General features: G+C 57.9%; 1 protein-coding gene across 1 annotated transcript in view; it reads left to right on the forward strand.

Annotated features, from left to right (window-relative positions):
* Positions 1–15,283, forward strand: part of ASS1 (argininosuccinate synthase 1) — a 53,388-nt gene extending 38,105 nt beyond the window's left edge. Inside the window, exons 13-16 of the mRNA XM_030293589.2 lie at positions 4,563–4,694; positions 9,416–9,572; positions 13,505–13,570; positions 15,000–15,283. Of these exons, the coding sequence (XP_030149449.1) occupies positions 4,563–4,694; positions 9,416–9,572; positions 13,505–13,570; positions 15,000–15,045 (401 nt within the window). The 3' untranslated portion in view covers positions 15,046–15,283. The remainder of the gene's footprint in view (positions 1–4,562; positions 4,695–9,415; positions 9,573–13,504; positions 13,571–14,999) is intronic.
* The last annotated feature ends 400 nt before the right edge of the window (positions 15,284–15,683 follow it).

A 15,683-nucleotide genomic window follows, 5' to 3' on the forward strand; every position in this document is an offset into this window, starting at 1 on the left:
CTCACCCCTATCCCCACCCGCTGCCCCGGACCCCAGCTCACTGGTGGATCTCACTCAGTTCTGCCAAGCTGTGCGGGTCCGGTTAACCTGGCAGCCTCGGGAACAGAGAAGCAGCATCAGAAGTGTTTTGGTCCCCACCACTTCCTCCTCGGTCCACTCTCGCTCCCACCCCCCCCACCCCCGCCAACCTCCCCTAGATCCCTGCCCTTTTCCCCATCCCCTCCCCACCCCCACCCCAGCAGTAATTACGGTGTGATTGAGGCTGCTCCGCAGAGAGCCGTTGACACCCCTGTCTTTTTCCTGTAAACACGGGGAGATGAAAATAGACACTTGGAGCCGCTGTGCATGTCACTGCGAAGATGTCTGTTGTCTCTTCCACCGCGACAGCGACTCACCTGTCATTTCCTCCTTCTTTTTGCGCAGTGGTTTGTATGCCGACTGTCAAAAGCCCCAAATCCATAGTCTTTTAGCATCAGGTTTCTGTCACTGTTTTTTTTTTTTTTTGAAGTCATTTTTTTTTTCCAGAAGGAGTACACAGAAATCATCTGTACCCCCTACCCCTGTGGAGAGGAGAGGGGAGATCTTTCAAACGCTCTCTCTCTCCCTATCACACACCATACACGCGCACACACACACGCACGCACACACGACAGCAGCGACCTGAAAACAGCTTTTTGATCAGTCACGGTTAACTTTAACACCTAAGAAAGGGAGCAGGAATATTAATTGTGCTGCTGTGTGTCAGGGGCTATGGCTTTTCTTCTTGCCCGGATGCTTCCCGCAGCCGTCGGGCACGTTCTCTGCTCCTTTCCTGGGAAACAGCTATCCTGGGCCAGCAGCAGGTGGCCCTGGGGCAGGTCACAGGTCTTCCTGGCTGGACAGTCTAGGTGTCCTCCTAGCATCGCACGTGACTGCTGTTCAGGTGATACTGTGGGGTCAGCCCCCCCGTGTTCTAGAGACAAAGCCAGCAGGGTGCGCAACTTCCAGGCAGGCCTCCCGTGAAAGTTGGAAGGAGGAGCAGTTTGCTTGGGGCTCAGAGAGGCAACTGACGTGGGCCAAGGTCACACGGCAAAGCTGAGCTGGGAGCTCTGCGAAGATATCCTGTCCGTGGGACTTCTGGTCCCCAGCCTCAGCCCTTTGCAAATACGGCTTGGACTGCGCCCCATGCCTTGCCCAGCCAGACAGAAAAGCAAGGAGGAGTCAGGTTCCCCGGGAGCCGGAAAGGAAGAGGGCTCCAGGGCTGTAGCTATTGGCCCGCCCCGGCTGGCACTATGGAGACTGACCTTGCCAATACACGGATAGGCTTTGAAAGTATCTGGGTTTTTCCAAGGCGTGGCAAAACTAATCATTAGAAGGCCTGTTTGCAATTCAATAAATACCGAGTTCTTAGCTTGTGCCTAAGACGGACGAAAGGCCAGTAAAAGCCTCTGTCGGTATCTTGCTTTAGGTGGCTCTTGGAAAATTACTACGTTCCCGATGCTAAAGTTTCTAGGATAGTTGAAAACCTGCCACTTGAATATTGTGCTCATCTCTGCCATTCCGGAGGCCGACTTTGTTGTTGTGGTTGTTGATTTATTTATTTTGAGAGGGGGGAGGGGCAGAGAGAGAGTCCCAAGCAGGCTCCATGCTCATCGAGGAGCCCGATGTGGGATGGGACTTGATTCCATGACCATGAGATCACGACCTGAGCCGAAATTAAGAGCTGGGACCCTTAGCCGACCGAGCCACACAGGTGCCCCTGGAGGCAGGCATTTCTCAGTGTTCCCAACATGTCTGTCTTCGTAAACAGACGGCTGAACCTGTAGGGTCTTTCTCCGTGGCCCCGGGGGCCACTGGGAGCCACGTGTGTGTGTGTGGTACCTTACTGCCCCAACTTCTGTGCTAAGCTCTCGTAGGTTTTCTGTGGCTCCCCGTTCTCATGCTCTTGGCTTTTCTCAGCCATCCATCCGCCACCAGCCTTTCTGACCTTTCTGGCTGGTGGCTGGGGGCCGCTCCGAGCCCATTTGAACCGTGTTTGCCAAAAGCTGAGTGAGGGTCTGAACAACTCCCCAGGACTCCAGGGCTTGGGGCCGGTGCGTGAACTTGGGATGGTGGGGTCTTCCTGCTGGGGAGGCCGTTTCCCCTGCCCCCCTGAAAGGTCACAGTTGGAGCAGGACAGTAGACCTTGCCCTGAGGGCCACACAAGTGGAATGGGACAGGCTCCTTCGTGGCACACTGTGATCATATCAGCACCTGGCCTCTAGGTGGGGCTTTGACATGGATGTGCCCACCCCCCAAGACCAGGATATCAGAGGTTTGCAGATAAGAGACTCACCACCCGCCCCACACACACCCCAGAGAGGCTCTTTTTTTCTACTGGGGAACACCTCGGAGCCAGGGTGAGAGCCCAGGCTTTTCCTCCTAAGCCACTCCTCAGATTTGTTCCCTTTCACGCCCTGGTAAGCACGGGATTGCTTTGCCAGAGGCCCTGAGAAGCAGCCAGGGGCAGAGAAGGGAGGTCCAGTGCCGGTCCCACTCGCCTTGGGCAGGTCCCCTCCCTCCCCGGCTTCAGCCTGCCCCTCTGTAAAAGCGGTGTTGGACCCGGTTGGCATTTAAAGGACTTCTTGGTGGAGCCCAGCGTTTTCAGAGGGGCCTCCGCTCCCCGCAGCGGGGCCTGGGCCGCGTGTTCTAAAGGCCGGGCTTCTGCCAAAGCCTATCTGAATAATAGGTTTGCAGCTCAAAGTTAGGACAACAGGGCACCGGCGATCCGAAAGGGCCTGTCCTCGCCCCGGCATTTCTGCGACTCCCAGACGGAAAGATCCAAGGCGGGCAGGTTCTCGGAGGAGGGCGTTTCTGGCCAGGGACAGCGCACTCAGCCGTGTCCTCGGCCCCTTGGGTTCCAGGGTTGAAAACAACCTCCTTTCTGATTTGGGCTCGGGGCAGGGGAGGCTTTTTGAAACCTTTTTTTGGAAACCATGGTACAACACACTTAACAGGTGTATTTGAACCATTTTCAAGCCTACAGTCCAGTCCAAATACATTCACGCTGCTGTGCAGCTGGCCCACCGGCTACCTCTAGCCTCGTTTTCCCCTTCCCAAACCGGAGCGTCCTCACCCTGTAAACCAGCTTCCCCCCGCCAGCCCCTCCTCCTTCCCAGCCCCTGGCGCCCACCCTTCTGCGTTCTGTGCCTACGAACTTGACAACTCTGGGGGGCCTCACGTAAAGTGGAACCGTGCAGGATCTGTCTTCCCGCGACCGGCTGCGCTCCTCGTGCCCTGTTCCCCGGGCGCATCCCCGCCGGATCCCGCGTCAGAACCCCCTCCCTCTTTCAGGCCGGATAATAATTCTGCTGAGTGTGTTTGCCACATTTTGTTGAGCCGTTCGGCCGTCGGTGGGCATTCGCGCTGCTTCCGCCCTCTGGCCGTGGTGAACACGGCCGTGCAGGTCTTTTCTGGTTTTTAGAGCAGCCAGTGTGGCGAGACCGCGGTACGTTTTGAGGATAACCAGAATTATCAGGGAAGCGTCACACGTAACCGGAACGTTATGCGGTGGGAGGAGGGGAACCTTTTGGAGAGGCATCTGCGGAAGGGGGACGGTTACGGCCCCGCCATCGGGACAGCAGACTCTGTGGTCAGCTCAAGGCGCTGCCCTGAACTTCACCCGAGAGGCCGTACTGCTCGCCGCAAGAGGGGGTCTGACCGTGTGCGCGCGCGGGCGGTCCTGCCTCTGGGCACCGCGGTGTCCTCCCCTCTAGGGAGGAATCTGTGAATCACACCTTCCTCCCGGGACCGCGCTCAGCTCGGGGCCAGGCGCCTCAGTGTCACTTCGGAGACCGTCTGGTCCAAGCAGGCTGTTTAGGAAACGGAGGGGCTGGGCCTGACGTAATAGGGACGGGGGGGCCCTGAGCAAGACCAGCCTCCCCACGACCTTCTGGGTTTGGGCCCCCACCGCCAGCTGAGCCACAGGGCAGCCGACAGCACTGGTCAGGGACGTGGCCCCACGTTGGGCACGTCCTTTCTCCTCCCAGGCTCAGTTTCCCCATCTGTGCATGGGGCCAGCACGGAATACCGCCGAGCCCTCTGCGGCTACCCCAGAGGCGAGGGCTTCTCTGCAGAGACGTGACTTATAAGGGAGCCTCTGGCTGAAGGTGGCATGTGTGTGCACAGCTGTCCCCTCCCCTGGCTCCCCCAGTGGAAGGGAGGAAGGGATATTTGGGGCCCCGGGCTCCACTGTGGTTGGTTTAATTATAGGTTTTCAGCCGCGGGCCGGTGGGCACGCGTTGGGAGGGAGGGGGGAACAGCTCCGAAACCCTGTCATTTTCCAACGTCTGAGGGCCTCTTCAAAGGGGGGATCCAGACATTTTCTCCGCAAGCCGCAGAGTGGACTGTCGTGGCCCCAGCATGAGCATAATGACAGGAGCGTTTTGCGGCAAGCTGGGAGTGAATGGGTCCGACCGGCTTGTCTCCTGTCAGACGAGTCATTATTTTTTTTTTTTCCATTTTTTTGTCATTTGCTGACAGTTTGGGTTTCATGCGTTTCTCTCTTTTTTTCTCCTTTTCCCCCTGCCTGGAAAAATGGCTAGGTATCTACGAGACCCCAGCAGGGACGGTCCTTTACCACGCTCATTTAGACATCGAGGCCTTCACCATGGATCGGGAAGTGCGCAAAATCAAACAGGGCCTGGGCCTGAAATTCGCCGAGCTGGTATATACGGGTGCGTAGACCCCGCTGCCCTCCCCTCCCTAAGCAAACAGCACCCTCCTCCGGTCCCGCTCCACCCACCGCCATCCTCGCGAGAGCCCGAAGGATGCAGGCTGAAGGGGGTCAGGCGAGGCCAGGGGACAAGGAGCGAGGGGGGCGGGGGCGCCAGAACCTGCCCTCCTCGCAGGGTGTTGAGGGGAACGTGTCAGTCCCCCCAGGATGTCCAGCCGCTCCACCACCTGTGATTCGCGTGACGTCAGCGGGGGCCAGGGAAGCGTCACACATCATCCCTGGGGTGGCCGACTTTTACGCGGCACGCGTGCCAGGCACTGTGTGGGGACCCCAGCCATCCCCGGGAGTCCCTCCCCACGTTCCTAGGAGGGCTCCGGCCAGCTCTTGTTACAGACGAGGAAACTGAGGCTCAGAGGAAAAGGACCGTGTACAGAATGACACAACCGGAGGTGGCCTAGTTGGGTCTGGCCCCAGGTCAGGCTGTCTCCAGGCAGAACCTGGAACCACCTCAAGCGAGGGAAAGGCTGCCTTGACCAAGAACTCGGCCCCAGGTCCGGGCATCGCACGAGCCAGATGTCACTAACCCACGCTCGGAATGACATTAGCACGTGGTATGGGTGGGCCCCCGATTTACAGTTGAGACTCGGGTTTCCGTGCCTTATCTGTCGTCCCAGAGTTGGAATCCACATTGTAAAACACTGGTCCCCAGGTCCGGCCCATCTTCCATACCTGTTCAGCCCCTGAGGGGAACCTAGTTTTTTTTGTTGTTTTTTTTTTTATACTTCTTAAATAGTTGGGGGAAAGTTAATGACACTCTTTCACGTCACAGGAAAATGACAGGTAATTCGGATTTCAGTGTCCATAAATAGTTTTGGGGGCACGGCCGCGCTCATTGGCTCCCATGTTGTCTCTGGCCGCCTCTGAGAGATAATGGCAGCGCTGAGTAGTTGTGAGAGAGACCGCACGACCCGCAGAGCCTGGAATAGTTACTGTCTTCAGGGCCCTTTCCGGAAGATGTTCGCCGACCCCGCTCTATGACATTCACCGGCTCCTTAACGTGAGAAACCACATCACATCAAACAGCCCCTCTGAGCTGTGGCAGGGGACCGGCTGCTGCTGACACCTATGGGGTCCTGGACGTCAGGGGGACCCTGGAGAGTGAACATTAATAATCCCTACCTGGGATAAGACTCCGCGGCTCCTACTCACCCCCTCCTCCTCCACCCGGAGTTTTTATTTCCTTTGAAAGCTCCTAACCACTGTAACTCATCTTGGGGCTTCAAGGGGACTCGGTGGTTACTGGCTGGGTGATCTCTCCCTCCCATTGTATCCGGCAGCTTTGAAGCCGGGTCCCCCTCCTTCCCAGGTAGAGACAGGTGTTTAAATACCATTGTCTCCTGCGGGCTCTCTTGCTCAGCAGGGTTTCAGCTGGAAGGTGGCTTCTGGTTACAAAGGAGGAGAGTCGTGAAGCATGGCAGGCCAGTGGGGGAGAGCACCTGGCCTGGGCGGCGGGCTGCTAGCTCCGAGGCCCCCGGCTGCTGCGGGGAGGCCGAGCGGGGGCAAGCCACCGGTCGCCAGCCACCTCCCTTCTCATCACAGAAGGGCTGCTACCTCTTGCCGAGGGGCCCCGAGCTGGGCCCTCACGGGTATCACCTCATCTTGGCTGCACAGAGGTGAAGACACTTGAACGGTCTCACGGCTGACGAGTGGTGGCTTTGAGCCCGGGACAGGCCAGCTTCGGAGGGCAAGTGCTCAGCCACTCCAGTAGATCCCAGGAGGCAGGAGGGGCGTGGGGGGCAGGGAAAGTGGGCTGGGGCCCTTAGGAAAGGGAGATCAAGGGTGGGGTGGACGGAGCATGCACGGGGGGAGGGGGGAGGCGGGAGAGGGGCAGAGAGAGACGGAGACACAGAATCCAAAGCAGGCTCCAGGCTCTGAGCTGTCAGCACAGAGCTGGAGGCGGGGCTCGAACTCACAGACCACGAGATCATGACCCGAGTGAAGTCGTAGGCTTGACCGACTGGGCCACCCGGATGCCCCAGGTGCCCCGGGTTTAAGCAAGTTACTGAACCTCCCCGTGCCTCAGTCTCCTCATCTGAAGAGTGGGGATAATACATAAATAGTGAGGACTAAATGCATGCACATTTGTAAAGCATCTAGAACAGGGCCTGGCATGGCGGGGGGGGGGGGGGGAGGGGTTTGCTACTGCAAAGTGTACTGAAAACTACAAATGCCTGGCATGTTTCCCAGGATAGAGGCAGGGACCAGGGCCATGCCTCTGGCTGGTTTGATGACCTTGAGTAGGTCTGTCTACCCCAAGCCTCGATTTCCCCTCCTGTAAAACTCAGGGCACCAGGCCAGGACTCTTCACGGTTCCTAATTCTAACAGCTCAGTCATATAGCCACTCTGCTGTGCCACTCGGCTTCCCCGGAGCACAGACAGGGAGACTGAGGCACGAGGGAGCCCTTCTGCCTCAGCCCCACTCCTAGATGCCCTGGTGACTGACCACTGTTCATTTCCGTCTCCTCACCCCATCCCCAAATCTCCCTATGGGCTTGTACAGATCCCCTCCCTCCAGGCGCAGACCCTGGTCCCGACCCACAGGGTCATCCTGGCAGGATCCCGGCTTCAGGACCCATCTCCTTTAGGGCACATAAGCTCACCTCCTCTCCCCTCGCCTCAGTTACTTCAGCAGAAAAATGGGTATAACGCACCCCTCGTACAGAGGGCCATCATCCCGATTGGCACAGTGCATTGCCCAGCCCAGAGCTGAGATGCCCATGCAACGCACCAAGTTCACTGCCCCTCTCCCCAGTCTGGGTCCGCTGGGAAAAGAAATCTGAGTGCAAGACTGCCACGTAGTAGAGGTGGGGAGGTCCCGAGATAAAGCCCAGGCCGGGTCTTCCCGCGTGGGTTTCAGCCCCCTATCTCTGGTTCTGTCTTCCAGCCTGAGAGTGTAAAGGTCTAATCATCCTGACTTAGAAAGATGGCCAAGCCCCTGGGGCATGGCAGGGAAGGGGCGCGGGGGACATCAGCGTCCCCTCCCACGGGGGTCTGGGCCAGAGTCGGGAGCACTCTCCAGGATCTGACTGTGGCTTGGGACAGCCTCTTCCTCTCTGGGTTTCTGTCTCCCTGTATGCAGTGAGGGCTGGCGGAGGCCGAGTTCAAATCTGGGATTTAAAATGCTTAGTGTTCGGTCCCCATCCTGTCATTGAAACCACACAACTCCCCCGGAGAATGGTTAGTACTCTCTCACCGTACAAACGAGGAAACCGAAGGACAGAGAAGTTGCATTGCTTGTCAGCGTGGAGGTGAACCCAAGTGACAGGTGGCTGGAGAGCCAGGACCCAGTCTCTTCTCTCCCTGCCTGGCCCCTCCCCCACTTCTGCAAGCCACCGGACCCCATCCTGGAGAAGGCCTGCTCCGCTTTCCCACGGAGAGCCTCAGCAGGTGCCCCCCCCCCCCCAGGCCCGGCCTCCAACAATAGCTGCAGACCCGGGGCTGACCTGGCCCTTTATCAGGGCAGGAGATCGGGCGCCATCTGGCCCCACAGCTGCCCAGGTGGGGTCACCTTCCCGGCTCCGTTTCAAAGAAACCCTACCGCCTGAGCTGTCCCTCCCCCAATCCTGCCCGCGCGGCCACCCGCCCTCCACAGGGACCAGAGAGGAGATAGCTGTCTGCAGGTCTGAGCCTGTTGGGGCTGAGATACAGGCCCTGGGGCAGCCTGGGGACTGAGCACATGGCCTTCGCTGGCCTTAGGGCTCCGGGGGTCAGAGCTTGGGGGCGGGGGAGGCGGCACGTTTCTCAGGCACCTTGTGCGCGGGTGGATGTTCCATCCCGGGACAGGAAAATTCCAAGATTATCATGAACTTGGGAACTAAGGGCAGACCCAGGCCCCTCAGGGTCTGCTTGGGTGTGACCTTGGAGAAACCTCGACTTCCCTGAGCCTTACTTGCTCACCCAGAGAAGAGAGAGGCTAAGAGAGTTTTTCTCGTAGGGCTGTTTATGCCCATTCGAAGAGCCAGTCCAGGACACCCGTGCTTCATTCATAAAAATATTTGCATATGCAAATATTAGCAGTATGTTGACAGGTTACTGACATCCAGGGAGTGGGGGGGGGGGGGGGGGGATGCGTACTGGCTCTTGGCCAGGACGCCAGTGTGTGGACGCCCGGGACTTCCATGCCCAAGAAGCCCACTAGTCCTGGGAGGGTGATCTTGTGTCACCCCAACTCCAGACATGGGGAAACAGAGGCAGAGAGGTGAAGGCCACGCACATGTGGCCTTTCTGCACCCGAGCCACCATCCAGCTGCCCGTGCTGGGTGCTTCCATTGCTCAGGCTGGGGTCACACACACGCCTGAGTCTCAGGAGGCCTCCTGCCCCACCGCTGTCCGCCGTCCTCATGAGACTGAGCTCCCAGCGGGCAAGCGTCCCTTCACCGCCGTGTCCCCAGTGCCTGGCCCGTCGTGCTCCCTGAATGTCTGGCATGAGGCAGAGGGTTATAGCTCCCCTCCTCCTGATCGTGGCAAGGGTACCTCCTTACCCACAAGAGACCTGCAGAGCCACAGGCCCGGCCTGCGGGCTTATGCACAAGTGTGCGTCATGCCGAGACTCGGCAGTGAACAGGGCCGACCCACCCCCGAGGTCCACCATGATGGGCTGAGGCGTGCGGTACCCCAGCGCCGTGGGCCACCCTAGCACCCTCACTTTGTCCCCGCTGCAGGTTTCTGGCACAGCCCTGAGTGTGAATTCGTCCGCCACTGCATCGCCAAGTCCCAGGAGCGCGTGGAAGGGAGAGTGCAGGTGTCTGTCTTCAAGGGCCAAGTGTACATCCTCAGCCGGGAGTCCCCACTGTCCCTCTACAACGAGGAGCTGGTGAGGTAGGTGCCCTACACTTGCCCCAGCTGGGGAACAGACCCCCACAGCCAGTGTCTCTTCTGACGGGCTTTCTCAACAAAGATGAGCACGAGCAGGGCACGGAGGAGACGGTCACGAAGAGAACAGACATGCTGCCTCTGCCCTCGGGGCCCTTACAGGCTAGATGGGGAGAAAGGCACCAATCCAATGATCGATTGAATGAGGAAAGGGGGTGTTAGGCTGTGGCGAGGTGCAGGGTACTCTGGGTAGAGTGTGGAGAAGCTTCCCTGAGGAAGTCACCTTGGAGCTGGCCTCCAAAAGACAGGAGCTAACCAGGTGGAGAGGCAGCAGGCAAGTTTCCAGGGAGGTTCTGGGCCTGGGAAGAGCCTAGAACATTCCAGGCACTACCAGAAGCCTGGTAGGGACCAGAGCATGGGGGCCGGGGACCAGAGCATGGGGTTCCCGGAGCCAGATCTTAAAGGGAAGGACCCATCAGATCTTTTGTTTCCCAAGGGTCCCTTTCTGGCTGCCCTGGAGAATGGATTCGGGCGAGGAGGGAATGAGCAAGGGTAGAGCACGTAAAGCACCCCATGGGACATGCCGGTGGCTGGGACCCGGCTGATGGTCCTGGAGACCGAGGGAAGCAGAAGGATGTGACAAATGGTTAAGAGGGAGAATCGAGGGACACCTGCGTGGCTCAGCCGGTTGAGCCACCGACTCTTGATTTCAGCTCAGGTTATGATCTCCAGGTTCATGAGATCGAGACCCCTGTGTCGGGCTCTGTGTTGATGGTGCAGAGCCTGCTTGGGATTTTCTCTCTCTCTCTCTCTCTCTCTCTCTGTCTCTGCCCCTCCCGCACGCACTCTTTATCTCTCAGAATAAATAAATAAACCTTAAAAAACTTAAATAAAAGAGGTAGAATCGAAAGGGCTTGGACGTGGAAGAAGATGAGGAGGAGGTATGAATCACCCAGCACGAACAGCTGGGCGCGCTTCAGGGGCAAGTCCTGGGTTGAGGCAATTCTTGAGGAAAGAGCGTGCATTTGGATTCAGACACCCTGAGGGTCAGTCATCTTTGAGACTGACCAGGAGAGTACCTGGTCAACCCTTGGACACACGGGTCTAGAGGGGAGGAGAAATTGGGTTGAAGACAGTGGAGAGTGGTGGACAGCTAGATGTTTTTCCGAAGCCAGGAGGAAACTGGCTGGGGGCTAGGATCAGACTGAGAGGGCAAGGGAGCCAAGGAGGGATCTTGAGGCCAAGCCGAGGGTGCTGACAAGGCCCCGGGGGACAGGCTGCGGAGCCCAGGTGGGCCGGGTCAAAGGCAGCCTTTGCCTTTGAGCTGCACCTCCACTTGTGTAGGAGAGCATGGCCTTCGCCGATGATCAAGGCATCCCTTTTGGAGGTCATCTGGCCAAACCAGAGGTGGGGACAGACAGCCCCCCCACTCCCTCGACTCAAGTCCCAGGCCTAGGTCAGCCCCCGGGGGGGGGGGGGGGGAGACCCGTGGGGAATTAGTGTGTGAGTTTTGTTTGGCAGCCAATATTATTTTTCTCTTTCCCTTCTCCTAGCCGTGTTGAGCGTCTCCCCCCTTCCATTTTTCTAAACACTCTATAAGCCATAAATATAACCGAATCAGTTTAGATCAGTCGGGGTAAATGTCAAATTATCTTCTCTCTTTCTCTCTCTGGCTCTTTCTTCCCTCCCCCTCCGAATCAACAGCCTCTAATAATCTGCCCAACCCTTCATTAAGCCTTACAGCCTCACTCAGGGAGATTAAATGAAGAAAGTAAAAAGGGGAAGGGAAAAAAAGAGAGAAAAGCAGGCGCATTTATTCTCACTGTGTCTCCGACCATTTCCCCTTTCTTTTTGATTTCTACATCGCTGACTTGAAAGCCCTTGAATGACAGCGTCACAGGGACCAGCGAGGAAGCCGTGAGAGGTAGCAGGGCTGGAAATGCCGAGGCACAGTAGGTAGAAAGTAACGTAATTATAGAGCAGGTCAGAGCCACTCGAATGAACAAAAATAAAAGCACAGAGGTTTTCTGTAGACCGTCAGGGGAGGTAAAAAAAAAAAAAAAAATCATTGTAAACTCTTTTTCCACCACCCCCCCCCCACCCCAAACCACGATTTTAAAAAGAGGTTTTTCAGCTCCTGAGAAACACCTCTCGGAAACTCTTTGGCAGCCTTGCGGGACAAGTTGGTCCCTGGACGTGGGCCTCCCTTTGCAGGGGCTGCTGGGGCCGGTGGACGGGCCGACGGGGAGAGGGGAGTGGGAAAGTTTGTTTTGACACGTGCAACGAGATGGTGTCGCAAAGGCAGGTGTGCGTGGAGGGGAGCTGGAAGCTCGGAGCCCTGGCTTCTCCCTGGGCCGAGCACAGGGGTCTTCTGAAGGGGATCGGTGGCAACGTGTTCCACAATTTGTGGGGGGAGGGTGGGGGGAGGGGTAAGCTTCATTTATCATCCAGGGCAAAGTCCGTAAAAGGGATCCGTGGAGGCTGATGCTTTAGTTTGGTCCGGCTTTTTCTCCGCCCAGTCAGGGGTGGGGGGCAAGAGGCAGCCCCCCGAAGTCTGTCAGCTTCCCCCTTACAGGGGAACTTGCTGGTCGGCTCCCGGTGGCTTCAGCCACCTGAGACCTGGAGGGGCCAGCGGAGGTGAGGAGGAAGGGAGGGGTGGGAGTTCGTGGGCAGCTTCACAGCCCCATGAAGGTCAGGGCAAGGGCATGGTGTGGGTCGGGCAACAGAGCCCACGTCCTGAACAAGTTTCAGGACAGTGGAGCCCAGAGACCCCACTGGTCCTTGGAAAAAGCCCACGTCCACAAAGAGCCAGCCAGAGGCACAGCCTTAGGGCGAAAACACCCGCAGATTCTCCTCTGCCCTCCTCCTCCCCGATCTCACCCCTGGGGAGAAGGGCTCCTGAGGGGACAGGCCGCCCCCCTTGTCATTGAGAACCTTGAGACTGCTTTGTCCCGAGGCTGGAGTTCTGGAGACGTGAAGACAAGGGGCTGATTCAGAGCAGGATGCGTGAGAAACAGAGGAGGGTCCTCTGCCCACGGGGGGGGGGGGGGGGGGGGGCTTGGAGGGTGGCCGTGTGGAGACAGATCTGAGACCGCAGCGCCCCTGAACTTGTCCTCAAAGAGCTTATCACAGTCACAGTTAAGGAAGGCAGGTGGGTGCTTGAGTGCTCCCGTCTCTGCGCCACCCACGCCCCGCGGGCCCTGTTCTCGTCTCCCTCTCGGTTTCCTCGTTTCCTCGGCACCTGCGGGTCCTGGGTGCCTAGAAGATCCCCAAATAAATGAATGAGTGAATGAATGATACAAGTAGCAGTGAATGCTTGCCATGAGGTGCAGTGACACCATTTCGGGCGGAGCCAAGTAATGACATTGAGAGCCCCCGTTTGGCAAGTAAAAGCCTGAAGTTCAAAGAACAGGAATATTTGCCCTAAGCTCCGTGGGGGGGGAAGGGGCGGCAGAGCTGAGAGACAGGCCCCTCCCCACCCCACCCCCACCCCGCCCTGAAGGACTGTGGTTGGGAGGGGCTTTGGAAGCTAGGGAAGTGAAAACAGCCCCAGAGAGGTCGAATCTGGAAGATGAAGGTTGTAGATGGGGGGGGGGGGGGGGGGAGACACTGGTAACAGCAGTGGTTAACCAGGCGCTTCTGGTGGCCAGCTGGCGTGGGGCGGGCACCAGGTTCATGGATGGGTTAGGCCGGGTCTTGCCGGGACCCTACCTGCCCCTTCGTGTAGCAGGGATGAGGCTCCCCGCTCTCCAGCCCCGGACAAGGTGCCTGGCCCGTAGTAGGGCTCCTGAATTGGGACAGAAATGCAACGAGAAGCCAAAGTTTGGGCCAGCAGGGCAGAAATACCCCGGGTATCCGGGAGCCTGAGCTGTGCCCAGCCCCAGAGATCCTCTGACATCGGGGGGCTGTGCTGACAGGCTTCTACTGTCTCCTTGCAGCATGAACGTGCAGGGCGATTATGAGCCCATCGATGCCACCGGCTTCATCAATATCAACTCCCTCAGGTGAGCGGCTCCGGGCCCTGATGGGTCCTCAACACCCACCCGCCCCAGGTGTGGGCAGCAGGCAGTGACAGGACCTCCGCTGCCCTTTCCTAGACAAGCCCCACCTTTCTGTCCCCCTGCCCATGGCGTCTGCAGTGCCTGCTTTGGACCCAGCCTGTTCCTATGCTCAAAGAGGCAGAAGGCACAGCCAAGAGCCACAGAGGGTCCTGGATACTTAGATTCCATGTTTCCGGGTCCTGCCCTTTGCCTCTGACACTTACTCCCACCCTCTCCAGCTGCAAGAAGGACTCCGCTAGGAGCCCCTTGCCTGGGTGGGTTAGAAAGGGAAATGGCCAAGAGGTAGAAAGGAGCCTCAGAGAGTCACCGGGCCGGAAGGCACCCGTCGCCACAGCCGAGCTGCGGGTCTAACTGGAAACCACCCTGGCCACGTGGATCCCCATGGCCTAGCGGGGTAGCGAGTACCATCTGAAGCCACTCAGACCCGGGTTCAAATCCGAGCTCTGCAGTACGGTCTCAGAGCCCTTGCCGAACCACCGGGAACCATGTGGGGTCATTGACCATAGCCACCTCACCGGGGTGGCAGCCCAGACCCTGGCCTACAGGAAGAGCCCAGAAACTGGTACCACGTGCTCAGCCCAGGGGGGGCGGGCTGTACAAGGTCAAACAGGGTCATTTATTCCCAACAGTCACCATACACTAAGCCACTCCGAAGGCACTCTCCTAACTTGTCTCCTTTAATTCTTACACAAAGCTGCGACGCCAGAAACAGGCCCAGAGCGGTTAAGTAACGTGCCCACAGTCACACAGCTAGGAAGCCATATTGCTGAGTCCAGAAGGTGTGTCTGTCCAGCTCTGGGTGCTTAGCCACCAACTTCCTTCTCTCGGGACTTGGCGTTGGGTAGAAGGCACGAGTCTCTCTTGTCTCCCTGACACATGCACTGGGCACAGAGCCACCGTTTTCCCCCAAAGCCAGGCTCTTGTCCCGGGTGCCGAGACCGAGGGAGACGTTGAATCCAGCCTGACCTTCCCGGGCGCTCTCCGCTCCGACAATCACCTCCGCCAACCCGCCTCCTTCGCCCTCTGTATTTTATGATTATAAACCCTTTTTCAATGGCTCCAAACACATCGGGTTTTCATAATGGCCTCTTCATCTCTCCCATTGCCAGTTAAATGCTTTGTCTTCAACAATGCCAAGCAATGTTTTCCCCCAAAGATAAATTAATTACATTATCCTGATTGGAGGGCAGGAGGGGCCGGGGGCAGGAGTGGGAACAGAGCGGGGGGGGGGGGGGGGGGGAGACAACTTCACACACACACGTCTTAACAAGCAGCTGCCCCCCGCCACCCGGGTTGGGCCCGAATTAATTGAACCGAGTGCGTGTTGTTATTGTTAATTTACATTTTTCTTTGTTTTGAATCTGGTTTACAGGCTGAAGGAATATCATCGCCTCCAGAGCAAGGTCACTGCCAAATAGACCGGTTGACAATGAGGAGCTGGGCCGCCTCCTTTGCCCATCTCCCAAGTACAGGCGCTAATTGTTGTGATAATTTGTAATTGTGACTTGTTCTCCCGGGCTGGCAGCCTGGTGGGGGTGCCAGCCCCCAGCTTTGTTCCCTGCTCCCCTGCAGCCTGCAGAAGTGGGCACGGAAGGGAAGGGGGGGGGGTGGCTGCAGTGGGGAGATGTAAAATGACAATTAAAAAGAGATACATTAGTCTTTTGTTTCTTTATTTCTGCAGAGAGAGGGTGTGTGTGAGACTGTGTAGTCAGCGGTGCCCTTCTTAGACCAACCTTTGTGATTTAAGCGCTACCAAAGCCACCTTTTGCCGGGGACCCTGTTTATCTGGAAGGATCGGACCGTCTCTCCTCCCGCAAAACCCCCCCAGAGAACAGATTTGGCCCCGTGGGTCAGCCTGGCATTTTGTCACCGACTGTGGCCCCGTGCCATGTCACAGGGAACCAAGGAGAGTTTGGGTGACCTCCTGGGGAGCTGTCCCGCCCGCTGCCCACAGAGAACAGCCGGGAATGGCGGCCATGACTGCCCACAGGAGGCTCCCCCCCACAGCACGGTGGCCTTATGTGGCCCAAATTATGGAGGAGGAGGAACCCTGAGT

The sequence above is a fragment of the Lynx canadensis genome, chromosome D4, assembly GCF_007474595.2.
Source record: "Lynx canadensis isolate LIC74 chromosome D4, mLynCan4.pri.v2, whole genome shotgun sequence".
Lineage (NCBI taxonomy): Eukaryota > Metazoa > Chordata > Mammalia > Carnivora > Felidae > Lynx > Lynx canadensis.